Source organism: Dermacentor variabilis, chromosome 10 (genome assembly GCF_050947875.1).
Source record: "Dermacentor variabilis isolate Ectoservices chromosome 10, ASM5094787v1, whole genome shotgun sequence".
NCBI lineage: Eukaryota > Metazoa > Arthropoda > Arachnida > Ixodida > Ixodidae > Dermacentor > Dermacentor variabilis.
This window is the reverse complement of record NC_134577.1, coordinates 93,600,247-93,613,934: the sequence shown is the minus strand read 5'-3', so window position 1 is coordinate 93,613,934 and position 13,688 is coordinate 93,600,247. Positions and strand designations below refer to the sequence as shown.

General features: G+C 48.3%; 1 protein-coding gene across 1 annotated transcript in view; it reads right to left on the bottom strand.

The window, feature by feature from the left end:
- The window catches only part of LOC142559339 (tyrosine-protein kinase SYK-like), an 86,573-nt gene extending 85,338 nt beyond the window's left edge, over nt 1–1,235 (bottom strand). Inside the window, exon 1 of the mRNA XM_075670952.1 lies at nt 1,129–1,235. Within this exon, the coding sequence (XP_075527067.1) occupies nt 1,129–1,235 (107 nt within the window). The remainder of the gene's footprint in view (nt 1–1,128) is intronic.
- Nucleotides 1,236–13,688: the final 12,453 nt, after the last annotated feature.

Here is a 13,688-nt window from a genome sequence, read left to right as displayed (position 1 = left end):
ATCCAGCCTGTAGACAGCAAAATATCGTAGAGCCACACTCGCGCACAGGATGTCTGTCCTTCCAACCATTCCTCGACTCCTTCTTTCTACTGACTTAGACTTTCTGTCGTGCAGAGACTGGGCGCGCCAACACCAGAGCGTCCTCGTGGCCCGTCAGTCTTTCTTCAGATGAAAGCCTCTCTCTCTTTGCCGCCATTCAGTTAACTGCGATGGCAACGCAACGCCTAAACCCTTCTCACAGCGGTGCGTGTCAGAGTTAGGAGCCCTCTTGCGCAAGCAGTCGTTCAGGGTAATCGAATCGCCGGAAGAGCGAGAAAGGACCGGCACACAGAAGCCTACGAGAGAGTAGGGTTTGAAGAACCGCAGACTCCAGCTACCGTCTGGCGCTCTGTAATCGACGCTCGTTGAAACGTTCCGCAGTCTCGGAATCGACGAAAAATAAAAAGACAGGAAAGTACATTGCGCTGTAAGAAAGCACTCGTTCCCCCTTTCTTTACTTCGCAAAAAGGCTCGAGAAATAAGTGCCAGGCGCGGCGCTATTTGCCACGTCTGTGCTGCTGGAGAGAACTGTCTGTTTTCTGTGCCCCGCTGATGACGTGTTCACTTACAGAACGCTTACACGCGTTTTTTTTTGTCCTTTGATGGCCGCTGTTTGATGTGTGAGTACGTTTCGACTGCGTTAGTGTCCAGTGCAAGCGAAACCAGCCGTCCTCTGTCTGAGACTTGCTGGAAACGAGCCAGATGTGAAGTAGGCCGCAGATTGATAACTCCATACGAAGATAACGAGGTTTGAAACAACCTTAACGAAAGGCTTTTAATGACACGATTGCTTCATGGGGGTGGTGAAAGGGTTCTCGGTGAGGGCCTGCGTTTAAATTTCTTTGTGGAATACTGCTGCCACTTTTTTCTCCCCTTTGTGACTTCGTGCTAGACAAAGGTGGTTAATTTGGCCAGAAACTGTCGCGGATCACATTGTATGATCTTGCTTGTGACTACGGGCTCATTAGTGCTTAGCCACACACACACACACACACACACACACACACACACACACGCACACGCACACGCACGCACGCACACACACACACACACACACACACACACTCACACACACACACACACACACACTGTTTCCGGTTGGACGAGAGCCGGTGTGGAAAGCGACTCTGCAGCAACCGCCACAGGGGGAAAGGGTTGTCCTTCCAGGGCGCTCCCAAGATGATGACGATGAACATGATAATTTACTGGCACACCCTTTCAAACGGGACGAGTACCTAGCCTGCTTTAAATAATCAGGTCTTGCTATGCATCTACCATGGCCTAGCACCTTGCCTACATCCATCACCTTCATTTTATTTCTCATCATAGAAACCTCTATATCTACATTATACAGTTGCCTGTGCCTGTAAATGATCCGGTTCTGCTCCTTCACAAACCAATACGCTAAGCATGATTTGCTTATCTCGACTGCTGACCAGTTATTGCTTCAATCTGTTTCGAATCCCTGAGCTGCTCGAAGGTGGTCGTTCTCGAAGGGTTTCGCTGTGTGAATAACTTGGCATTTCATTACGAGGCCTTCAGTCGTTTCTGAACTTTTGCTGCAGCAGGCACCATGTCTCATCCTGTTCCCTATATTTGTTCCAGTGTGTTTTTGGTTCATTAACAACCAGCGGGAGTCTCAAATAGCAAGAAACTTCTCTTTTTGTTACTGTACATTTTTTCCCTCCTGAAATCTTTGCTACCACATTTGTAAATTAATGTCCATAATATTTATTTGTTTCTGTCCTTTGGATCCCATTTAAAATCTATGTTTCTCTCCCCCCTCTCACTTTCTTTATGACTCCGGTTTGTCTATTTACACTTTCGATTACATTGTACTTGGTTATAAATTTTCACGACCAGTTTAGTTCCTCAATTGGGCATCCGCGCTTTTGAGATCGAGTGATTTTTATCACTTTAGCCGCACATTTCTTTTGTTCTACGTTCCTGGGGTTTTTTTCACAACCAGTCTTTCTCTGTGCTTCCTTTCCTTCAAAAGTGGCCCAAGCCATGGATGTCACCAAACACTGCTCAGTTGTTGTTTATCTGTTGGGCCCCCAATGCCAACTGGCCCGCGGACCTTTTTGAATTCTATGGGTCAGTCACAGCATTATGAGGCCCAGTTCTGGTGCGCAAAAGCTCCCGCGCGGCAGTGCGCGCATCGTAAATAGATTTAACAGTTGGCATTCGGCGACGGTTATGCGGAAGCCCCTGCCCCTTGAATCAGCGCCTTTTTATCGGCGGTGAAAGTCCGACCCCAACAAGCTTCATAAAAACGGGTGAAAAAGCAAAGAAAAAAGAAACAAAGCTGCTTCGTGCTTTAATATCACCATGCAGTTCCGCAAGACTTCTTTTTTTCACTAAGTATTGGAGAGCTCCACACGATGTGTTGAAAGTTGAGAAATTCCAGCAGCTCAAGCGTTGCTTGCGTTCTGTGTGCTTATAACGGACTTCTTTGTTTACTCAAACCGTGCGCGTTAGCTGCAAGTTCTCGCACAGTCATGTCCGTCACCTGGTGCTGTGGGGAGTCGTGATAACTGATGGCGATTTCGGTCTCGATCTTCCAAAGTGCGCCGGATGGATTTGAGGAGAGGCTGTCTAATGACTTGGAGCTTCCACGCTTCCTTAAATCTCAATGAAATCACACTGCTCCGAAATCCTTTCTGCGCCGTTCCCATGTTATAAGGGCGCAAGCCTGAGTGAGGTTCGAACTCGTGTCTTTCCAGGCATCAAACGAGCGCCGCAGGAACTGGCACACCTAGTGCGGCGGCAGTGTGACATGCAATGCCGAGAAAGAGGCCGCCATGTGGTCCGTTACTTAAGCTCCTTCTCTTAAGCGCAGTGAAAATACTGTATGAGGACGCATGTAGCACCGTTCAGCATTGCTGCCTGGATTAAGAGAGTGCAAAAACATTTTGCAGCGAAGCTGTATGTGACCAAGATCCCGGGATATATTCGTCTCCGTAGCCAAAAACTCAACCGATCCCAGCGGAAAGGGTGTGCCGCTGCGTTCCTTGCAGCACAACCAGATGGTGCTCGCCTCCACAAATCCGTGGGGGGAAAGAAAAAAAAGAACCAGAAAGCTCGCCTTCCCGCATAGTGTTCGCCGCAAGCGCCTCTCGGTAAATATTTCGGTTGCATAAGCCACACTTGCCTGGAAGTGGCAACTGTAGCATGCGAAGGAGGGAGAGACGTCCCTGCACTTTCTTATGGAAAAGAAGAACCCGCCTACAAAAGATTTCATTTGTGCTGCGATAGCGCCATGGAAAGGCGACGCATAGTTAGGAATCTCGAAGATCAGCGTGAACGGAATGGGCGGCGACGGGAACATCAAGGACAATATGCACAACGGCGTCGGGCTCAGCTGGGCAAGAAGCAGCGGTTCCTGTCCAAAGAAAGCCAGGCGCGGTTTTTTAATTGCTCCTCGCGCCTCGCTACGGCCCCGTGCTGTCATAGAGTATCGCAGCGCACATAGCGCGGGCGCAAAATAACCAAGGTAAAACTGGTGTAAGGCTCGCCCATGCGAGACGAACAGCAACCTTCCTTGCAGCAACCTCAATTTTTCGCGGTTACACGGTGTTTGCTGGGCTAATTGGCGACGTTATTTTCACCGTGCCACATTATGGGCAGCAGGTACGTCGAAACAGGCGGATTATTCTGCAGATCTATAATCCGTTTTGTATAGGCCCTAACATTGGGGAAGCTACGAAAGTAGTGCATTCATTGAAATATCGCTCCGTGCGTTGAGCAACGCTCATTTTCTAGCGAAGCTTTCTAGCCCATTTCCACTCATATCAAGTATGAAACGCTTTTAGCTCTCGTTGTCGGCGACCTTCAAGTGACCTTGAGCCAAAAGCCAGAACCGTTATCCGGGCCAGTTGACAAGAAAAGTTATTCGCTCGTGGGCACGTGTACAACTGGCAAGTTGACAAGAAAATTTATTCACCCGCAGGCACGCTTACAACTGTGGTATGAACGTAAAGTACAATATAAGGTATAGCACATGTAATACATCATACTAGATGTAAAGAAAACAGATTAACAAACGAAATAATAAATGGTGCCTTCTTGACACTGGCTTTGCCACACACAACAACAACAAAACTCATTACCGCATCCACGCAAAAGCATTATTGTGAGCCTCGAATTTATGAAAGGTACCCGGGGCACCTACAGATACAGTCTGAACTCAGGTAACAGAATTGACCATTATTCTGGCTGTACAAAGACTTTGCCTCGGGAGACGGTTATGTACCGCGTAGACCAGCGGCGAAGAAACTCGGCTTCACCGAGTTTGAACAACTGTTCTTCAAGATGACCCCATACTATCACACGTAGTTTTCGCATTCTGGGGTACATTGCTCTATTTGACTGCCGAGATCGTTCTGCGATGTTGCGGAAGCACCACAAAACGTAGCTAGCGCTGTAGTAGACGAGACTCGCAAACCGATCTCGGCGCTGTGGTGGCCGTACGATGGATATTCCGAACATTCTTGCAACTAGCTTCCAGAAGGTGCGTGCTACAACGCAGTCCTTTACAACATGCGCGTTGGTCTCTGTTTGTGCGCAATATATGCATTTATCGTTCGCTACCATATGCCAGCGTTCAAGCCTGTCTCTTGTAGGTAGAATGCCCCACTGATGTTGCCAATGAAAATTCTTCACTTGAGAGGGCAAATCAGGTGAAAGCACGGCTGTCCATGTTTGTGTAGTAGCTGTCCGTGGAGGTACAGCTGTCTCACACAACATTTCACAAAGCCTGGAAACTGGTGTCGCACGCCACTTTGTAATTCTTAGTTGTACAAGCTGGCTTTGCAAGCGCGCAGCCGCCGCATACAGCGGTGCTGGCGTTACCGCCGTCGGAAGCAAGTTGCCTGTATTCTGCGGCATGAGCGTTCGACGGTAATGACCCAGCCAATAAAGGAGCAGTGGCCTACCAGGGTACTGAGCATCATCAAGTAGATCACATGTACTCTTAGTGCACAACAGCCTACCGAATGTAACTATGCACGGCAAGCTCCATCCTCCGCTGGATTTTGGCAGACGCAAAAATTGCTGCGCTACGTATTGCGACTTGTTTAGCCAGAACCATGAGAAAATAAGTGAGTTTACTGCTCGTGCTGTTGGTAACGGCGGGAGAGCTACCCTTGCAGCAAACCACAGTTTACTGCACAATACGTTCTTAATGAAGAAAGCCCTTTCTGCCAGCGGCAGTGGCGACGCAGTCACTGCTTCCGACTGTTCTTTAATGGAGCTGACAATGTCTCGCCACGTGTGAGGTGAAACACCACTTGTACAAAATTTGATACCTAGTATTTGTATATGCTCGGTCTGTTTAATGTCCCCTTTGCGAGAACAAAACGATATCATCCGGGCAACCAGTCGAAGCCTTTGAAAATGCAGTCTCTGGCCCCCAACCATTCCAGAGGACCACCTTACATACGCTAGTTACTACCCAAACAGGTTACAAAAGATATTGATTCCGCGTTCTTCCTAATGTTTCTCCACAATATCAAGCTATACCTTCTAGTACACTGAACTTTTTCATTTCCAACGACAAGGCGTCTCTCGACGTCTGTCGTGTATTACCGAGCGTCTTTCGCTGCCTGTCGTGCAACCTTCGGCCGGTTTCCACCTTCCGGCTGGCCAGCGTCAATTTAGACCAGTGCACAGCACGGCGTCCTGCGATGTGGTGTGGTGGAGTGTGTCGTTGCAAACATGCACTACAACCATTTTAAGATTGTGGCTTGTATCACCTCCAACCAATCTGCTTTGCTGGTTGCCATTTCATGCGTACATCCACTCTCGCTTACGAGAGAGGCACTAATTTTTTCGTACGTATCTGGCGTCTAACATCGACGAGTGGCACGGAACACCCTTGCTTACGGGCAAGCCAACGCGCAGTGACACTTGGCGCGTTTCGATCCGCAGTTTCACGAATCGACTGACGCACCAGAAGAACCACGAGTGCAACTCGACACTATATGGTACACCACTGAAAATTTTGCCACATAATATATGTATGATGTGCTGAATGTAGATATGTCTATGTATTGTAGCCTGTGTTGAATTCCCTGAAAAGAAAATGTAATTTATTCCTATAACATGCTGCTCTTTAGTACTAATAATTATAGGTCAGAAACCCCACTTCATATTGTCACACACACGGTTCATGAGCCAATCGCACCATGAATACTTTTAAGTAGGTATTAACAGCAGCTGAGTAAGCTTGTTTTCCTTTCTTTTTATCTTTAACGCTTTTCGCGCAGTAACGACTTCGTGCATTATAAGTGCTACAACTTATAGGAGCCAGAATACGCCGAATCATCTATTATTTGCAGTCACCTGTGCTTCCAGTAGGTGGGTCACGAGCACGAGCGGTGCGCTTTGGGCGCGGCTCGCAGAAACGTGTCGTTGCACTTGTTCAGTGGCAAATAGGCCCAAATGTGTGCCGCCTTGCATGCGCTAAAAAGGTATATTTCGTGGCATAAATATGGGAGGCCAAACGTTATATTGAATTACTTCACGCCCCCGTACCTACATCCTTCTATAACCTCTGACCTAGTCTATTTCGGTCGTGTATGCGAGCATTGAAATAAGTGGTAGGGGTTCAGCGGAGCTTGAACCCAGTTATGCATCACGGTTTTGAGACACGGTTTTGGCACGGTTTTCCTTCTTTTAGTTTTTATTGCACATCAAAGGCTTGATCACTGTCTCACTGTGGCTTGACCAAGGTAAAGACTGATTTATGGTCTGTAAAGTAGTTGCGCGCAGTTAAAACTAGGGTTGCTGTGGATGTTCAGAATCAGCCTGGTGCCTGCGGCGAAGAATTAACGCGCTCGAACCGGAGCGTGCTTCATCCATGACGAGACTGAGTGACCAAGCGCCGGCGAAACAACAGTTAAAGGGACACTAAAGGTTACCAGAAAGTCAAGTAAAAGTGATAAAGCAATGCTATAGAACGTCTAAGGCGTCAATATAATAGCAAACAGAGCTTTAGTAGCCGAGAAATTGAGGTAAATGCATGACACGATTTGAGACCCCGCAGCGACATTCCGGTACTAGCCCGATGACGAAAGCACTCTTCATCGTAATTTATGTTACTAGTACTCAACTACTCGTATTAAAAAGATAATTTCATTAGATTATAAGACGGAAGAAAATGCTACTTGTCTACTTCTATTCGATTGTAAGAAAAAATAACATTTGGCGTTACCCTTGAATAGTATGGGTGATCGAAAGGTTTCGTTTTCGCTCGACTCTGCGCCGCGCGCGCTTTGGAGTTTCAGTTGTTTCTTTATCGCGTCGTGCTGCGGTGGTCCTGCTGGCTCTCGAAACTTGCATTTGGAACAAGCAGCGAGAATGCCACGTCCATGTGATATCGTGGGATGCACGAACGGTCCGCGGAACTTGGCCAAGGGCAGTTACAGCGGCGAATCCAATGTTACTTATCACTGTGTGCCAAGAGTGAACCTCTCCGTTCGAAGTGGTTAGGTGCCGTACCTCTGTCACAGCGCGCTGGCAAAGAGCCGAAAAATCACGTAGTGTGCTCGCTGCACTTTCCTCCAGAGGATTACGAGTCCAACGCCGACTTACTGAAGTCGCGTGAAGTGCCTTTCAAAGCCGGCCGTCGTCGTAGTAGTACGCAACGACGCCGGCAGCGCGAGCCCTCAACAACAGGTCACGTTCATCAGTGCTTAAATCGCTGAACTCGAGCCCAGCATCGCGAGGTAATGTGTCGTTGTCAGGGTCATCCATTGCAACAAGCGTCGAAGTTGGCGTCATAAAATAAAGAACCACCTTATCGTCGTGCGCTTTCCCTTCCGCTAGCCACCATAGTTCCGCTTTCGCGCCACTGTCGGCTCTGTCTTGGCTGTTTCTGGCCGCGCGTTTGTGTTTTGTGCAGAAAAGCCGTAGCGCCGTCTGCGGGAGCTGTTTTACTCACTGACGGCGCAACGTCACTATGAGACCATGACGTCAATACTCCTCGATCGAATGGCGGGGGATTTGAACTGCGCTTGATTTGAACGCATTTCCTCTTAAAATAAGTCTCTTCTTCGCACGAAACAAGCGTTTCGAGGCTGCTGGGATGGTATTTCAACAGTCCACGTTGACTTAATATTAACCTTTAGTGTCCCTTTAAACCCTCGCCTAGTCACGTGATACACAACGGCGAGGCTCAAGCTGGCGCAGCTGCGACGCCTCTCCGCAGTGAATCACGTGACGTGACGTCATACCTTAACGCTTGCGCGCCGGCGGCTGAGGGTCAAAGGCGCACCGAGATTGACCTTAGGAGTTGTACCTCGAGAAGTAGTAAAGCTTTCGCTCTAAAACTTTTCGCTGGCCTTCTTAGCTCTTCTTGGCTATGTATGAAACGAATCACACGTGCAGCCGACCATTATCTTTAGTTCCATGTCATCGCATTTGGTGAATTTTTGTGCCCAAGTCGGATGAACTTTTGCGATTCTTTGTTTATTTTTTATAATTGGCAGCAGAACTCCGAAGTTGGCGCCGAAAACTCTCGGCCTTCAACTTCTAATTTCTGATGAGGGCAATGCGGACTGCGCTAGGTGGCGCGAGTGGGCACAGACGTCTCGCTTTTGTGCGGTGGCATCGCGCGTGCCGGTCTTTCCAGTTGTGCACGCACTGCGTTATTGCAACACGGTATGGCAGCGCTGTGGACTTAGAGGCAGTCACCGCGACAAATGGCGTAGTTTTGTAAGCAGCGGGCAAGAGCGCGTTCGCTACGACGTAGCGCGGTTTCCCAACCGATTTTGTCGACTCGAGTCCTCGTGGTCTCCTTCTCGAGCAGTATACGTAGCGATTGTAACGCATACAAGGCGTTCGATGACGATGCCCGAGTCATGCACGGCTGCTGTTTTCGACGCTTCTTAAAGCGCGTTTTCCCTTGTTTCCCTCGCTTTCGGTCGTGTCACCTTTATTGGCTCTACACGCCTCGCATCGGCATATGTGCCTCAGTGGCCCGCTTCGCGCGTCGCTGCGTCTGTTTATGGCCACCGAGGCCAGCCGTGCTGGCATCGCAGGCGGCTGTGGCAAACGTGGAAAATAACTTCTATTTTGATGTTTGTCTTATTTATTGCATGTTGTTGGTTCGTCAGACTCGCCGATGCGGGTTGCGTGGGCTCGCCAGGCGGTCGGGCGTCGGCGTGCGGAAGGTCGCGCACGCAAACAAAATGTCGCCTATAGTGGGGGGCGTATACTTTTCACCTTCTTTATTTCTTTTCTCGATAAGTTATTTATCTTTTTTAAAGCGCACGCTGCAGTACGAAAACCAAGAAGCGGGATGTAAAAATAAAAGGCAATACGAGATCCTGAACAAAGAATATGATCGATTCATTCGGCAGTAAGCAAGAAAAATAAAGAATCCCTATGGGTGACAAATTCCGCGCCGATATAACCTAATCGCCAGTTCGTCTGCGTATGAGAAAAACATGGTAATCAAGAAGTTGCATTAAACTGCATTGTGTTGGGTACAATTCACTGTAAGCATGTACCCGGGCGTGAATTCACGCGTGAGCACGCAAGTGTGCGTATCAAAATCCGGAATTCCACGTAACGAAAAGACCTTCGAGGGATAGTACATTCCACTTGCTGTCTGTCAGTTGAAAGAAGACGCATTTACAAAAAGCTCCTTTTTTCATTCTTTCTTTCTTTATTCCTTTCCCTCTTTCTTTCTTTATTTCTTTCTTTTTTCTTTCTTTCCTTCTTCCACTCATTCTTAAACAGTTTAAAAATTAAATTAGGGGTTTTACGTGCCAAAACCGCTTTCTGATTATGAGGCACGCCGTAGTGGATGACTCCGGAAATTTCGACCACCTGAGGTTCTGTAACGTGCGCCGAAATCTAAGTACAACGGTTTTTGTGCCTCCGGGGCCGAGATTCGATCCCGCGACCTCGTGCTCAGCAGCCCAACACCATAGCCACTGAGCAACCACGGCGGGTGTTAAACATTTTCCTCTTTTATGTTGAATTGCAGTTGATTTTCACTCAAGGCAAATCTCTCCTTATTCCCTTCTCCTGTGCGCCATCGCTGTGCAAGTATTTTGGTTACGCTGCCTCTATTTCATATCTCTTTTCTCTTAGTCTCTCCGAGTACGGTACACATCTTTCTTAGACAGATCCAGGAATTCCTATCTAAATCGTCATTTATGAGTACATAATCTTGCTTCCGCAACCATCGACAGAACAGAACCACGGACGTAACGTTAAGTCACAGGGAAAAATCCGTCTCAATTAGCGAGCATGAAAGGAAAAGAAAACGAGAAACGTAGTTTCGTGCAAGACGGTTCCCTTCATTCCTTCGTCGTCAGTCGTGTGGAGGAGAAATTTTGCCTTTTTTGAACATAACCTTAACTTGCAGCATACTGCGGGCCTGTTTTGCCATATTGAGTGTCCCAAATGCTTCGAGATGTCCATTAATTTACATTCGCTCTGCGATATTATAGGCTGTTGCATAACTAAGATGGCAGAACGACCATCCCGGATGCGTGTTTGTGTAGTGCTCAATTACTGGACGAAGACGAATTTTTCTTCAATTGATAAGCTTTCTGTCTGAGAAAGCCGTGGAGGTTTCATTTGAGATTTCGTGCTGCTATTCGGATGGATCACAATTTTGCTTTCCTTTATTGAAGCTTCTTCCATCCTGCGCGCTTGCGCAGGGTTGATTTGTCATATTCAGATTTGGGATAACTTAGCTGGCAATAACAGAAAGCAGTGGCGTTGTACAGCTCATGGAACGCATAGGACTGCTTAAGCGGTCGCCTATAGCACCAGCGCAATCAGTGGCACGATGGTTAGGCGGGTATAGAGGATATGAGGATTATGTGGTGTGGTGAGATTAGGAAATTTTTCAGGATTGAGGCGCAGCAGGACGACGCAAAACACGGTTAATCTGGAACGTTTTTTGTTCATAATTTGTCGTTCTCTGTTCGAGGATGAGAAAACTACGAAGAAAAGGAAGACCCAGAGGAGATAGTCTCTTTAAAGTGAGATCCACCTTTGTGAAAGCATGGAGAACTGACAACAAAATGGAGAGATAAACCACAAGAAAATACACAAAAAGAAAGCAAAAAAAAGGAACAACCTTGAATGCATGTAAGTAGAAATTTTCTTTCACCAGAGCTGGGCTGCATGCGTAGATTTAGGCTTATTTTTGTTTTTCTTTTCTTTTTTTTTCGAAAGGACGGTATCAACAGGCAGTGTGCATTGACGTTTCTTCGGATGTATATAAAGCATTTATTATGGCGCCTTCCATGAAACCCTCGACTTGAGCTTCTGATATCAAAATACACGTTACTACTTTTTAACACTGACACACACGTGCAACACGTGCACGTACACACACAGTAAAGAGAGCCCGTATGCACTGAAATTCAAGCCCAGATCCCCTCTCGTCTCAGGTGGCTGTGCTGGCGAGAAAAGAAAGCTTCGGTGTGCTTCGTCCCCTCAAACGATTCGCGCCCAACTGAACTCCATACGCCAATATTTACACGGTTGGTTCGATGGCTGGAAATAGTCGCTGAGAGGGGGCGGAAAGTTCCCTGCCCACGCGAGCTACCTCGCTCGAGGTAGACATGTCAACTGTTACTCACTTTGCGTCCGCAAATAGATGGGTGGCAGGAGGGTGGCGAGTCGAGTTCGTCGGTGGCCACCCATGAGCGCAAACTATGAAGTTCCTCAATTCAGATGGTTATTTTCGCTGACATGCAATGATACTTTTTTTCTTTCACGGCTCGAAGTAGCGTCCTCTTCGCATATTTCTTTTTGTGCTGCAGACTCTGAGGGCGCGAGTTCAATTATCGTTGGCTCGGGATATCAGCTACCGGTTCGGATGCGAGAGCACATCTGTTTCTGGCGCTCTGACTCTCTTCGACACGCGCGCCTTTAGCGCTTCGCCTTCTTGTTTCGCGCATACTATTCTTCTCTCTCGCATCGGCCACGCGTCCAGACAAGCATCGTAAAGGTGCGTCGCTTGTTGGCCGTTTTACGGCCGCTTTTGTTTGCGCCAGTGGGCGGCCCTGTTAAATCTAATGCATAACCACGGCGGCATCGATGGTCGAGCCCAGGGCATCGAAGCTACCAGCACCTGGCGACCATAAACAACAGCCGGGACAATCGGGTTTGATGGTGCTAGCGCGCGACTGCAACAAGCAAGTGGCTACGCAGCGTCCCGAAGGCGTTCCAGAAGCGTCTACCACCGGACGCTCTGCTGGGACACACCAAGAAGGCTATGATAACGCTACTGCTGACCTGCAACATAGACGTATAGTAGACGCGAAGGTCAAAAACGAAAGAACAAGCGGGAGCCGAACGAACGACGCCGCAGTCGCCGCCGTCGTAACAGAGACCGCTGTCAACGACAGACGCCCGTCAATTACGACGGCCAGCGCGGTGTCGTAACGAGCACGGGACGACTCTTTCACGTCATCGGTCTACGAAGACGCGCCCGTCCCTTCTGGCGACGAAGACGACATGCAAATAGAAGCAGCACTGACATTGTCAAGCTAACAATCTGCTGTGACAACGCCACGACAAATAGAGACTGTACTGCCCGCGTCTCAATAGATGTTCTACGCATCCTCAGCTAAGAAGCTAGACACAAGTCAAGACGCCGAAATCTTGGTCCAGTACGCATTCGACGAGTATGGCGACGGAGGAGCGTGGACAGTGCAACCAGTGTAAGCGCAACCAAACAGGGCCCGAGAAGGAAACACCGCCAGAAGCTTTCGTGCTAGTCGTCAAACCACGGACAGACGCTCACGAACGTACCAAGCAAGGACCTCCACCGCAGCTTCGTGATGGCCACATCCGCTGCCGTCAACTCCAAATATTTGACGTAGGCGCTGAAACCCAGATCTAACACCATAAAATTGTTCGTTTACTACAAGACGAAAGCAGACGAGCTTCTCAAGCTTTTGCACCAAGACGTGAATCGGGGACAGACATGAGTACAAGTCTATCAGGCACCCGGATGAGACATGTGAGATAGAACGCCGTAATAATAATAATAATAATAATAATACTTTATTGATGACTTGGGAATCGTGCAGTGGATGAATCGTGTGACAAGTAGTGTGACAGAAACTAGAAGAGAACAAAATAGGCATGAATTTTCTAACAAAGAAGGAAAGAAAGAAATATCTGCTCGAACGGCTTCGTGAAAGCGATAGCAGCAGCCATGTAATCCGCAGGAGCTCATTAAAACACATGGAACAACTTCGACTAACACACAGCAGACAGACTTGGCTCTTCTGGTACAACAAATTTTGCATCCTTTGCCCCAAGCGCAAGAGAAGCAGTTCCAGTGACACTATGGCTTGCTACAACAGCCCCTTTCCTCGCGTCAATAGCCTCCCTCCCCCCCACCACCCGGCTTCGCGTAAAGCCGTCGACAGTCCTACTGCGCGCACGTGCTACAGTATAACTACCGGTGGCTGGGCACCTGTGCGACAGAACTCAATCCCTTGTTTGACTAGGCCCAATGCCTTCTTGTGCTTCAACGTTCAAGAGACTAATGGCACATATCAGGCACTATACGGCCATTCAATGGTTGTTAGCAACTGTTAAAAGAGCATCGGAACCGGAAACAACAGCAAAACCCGCAGCCCGATGGTATCGCCGGTGCAGCC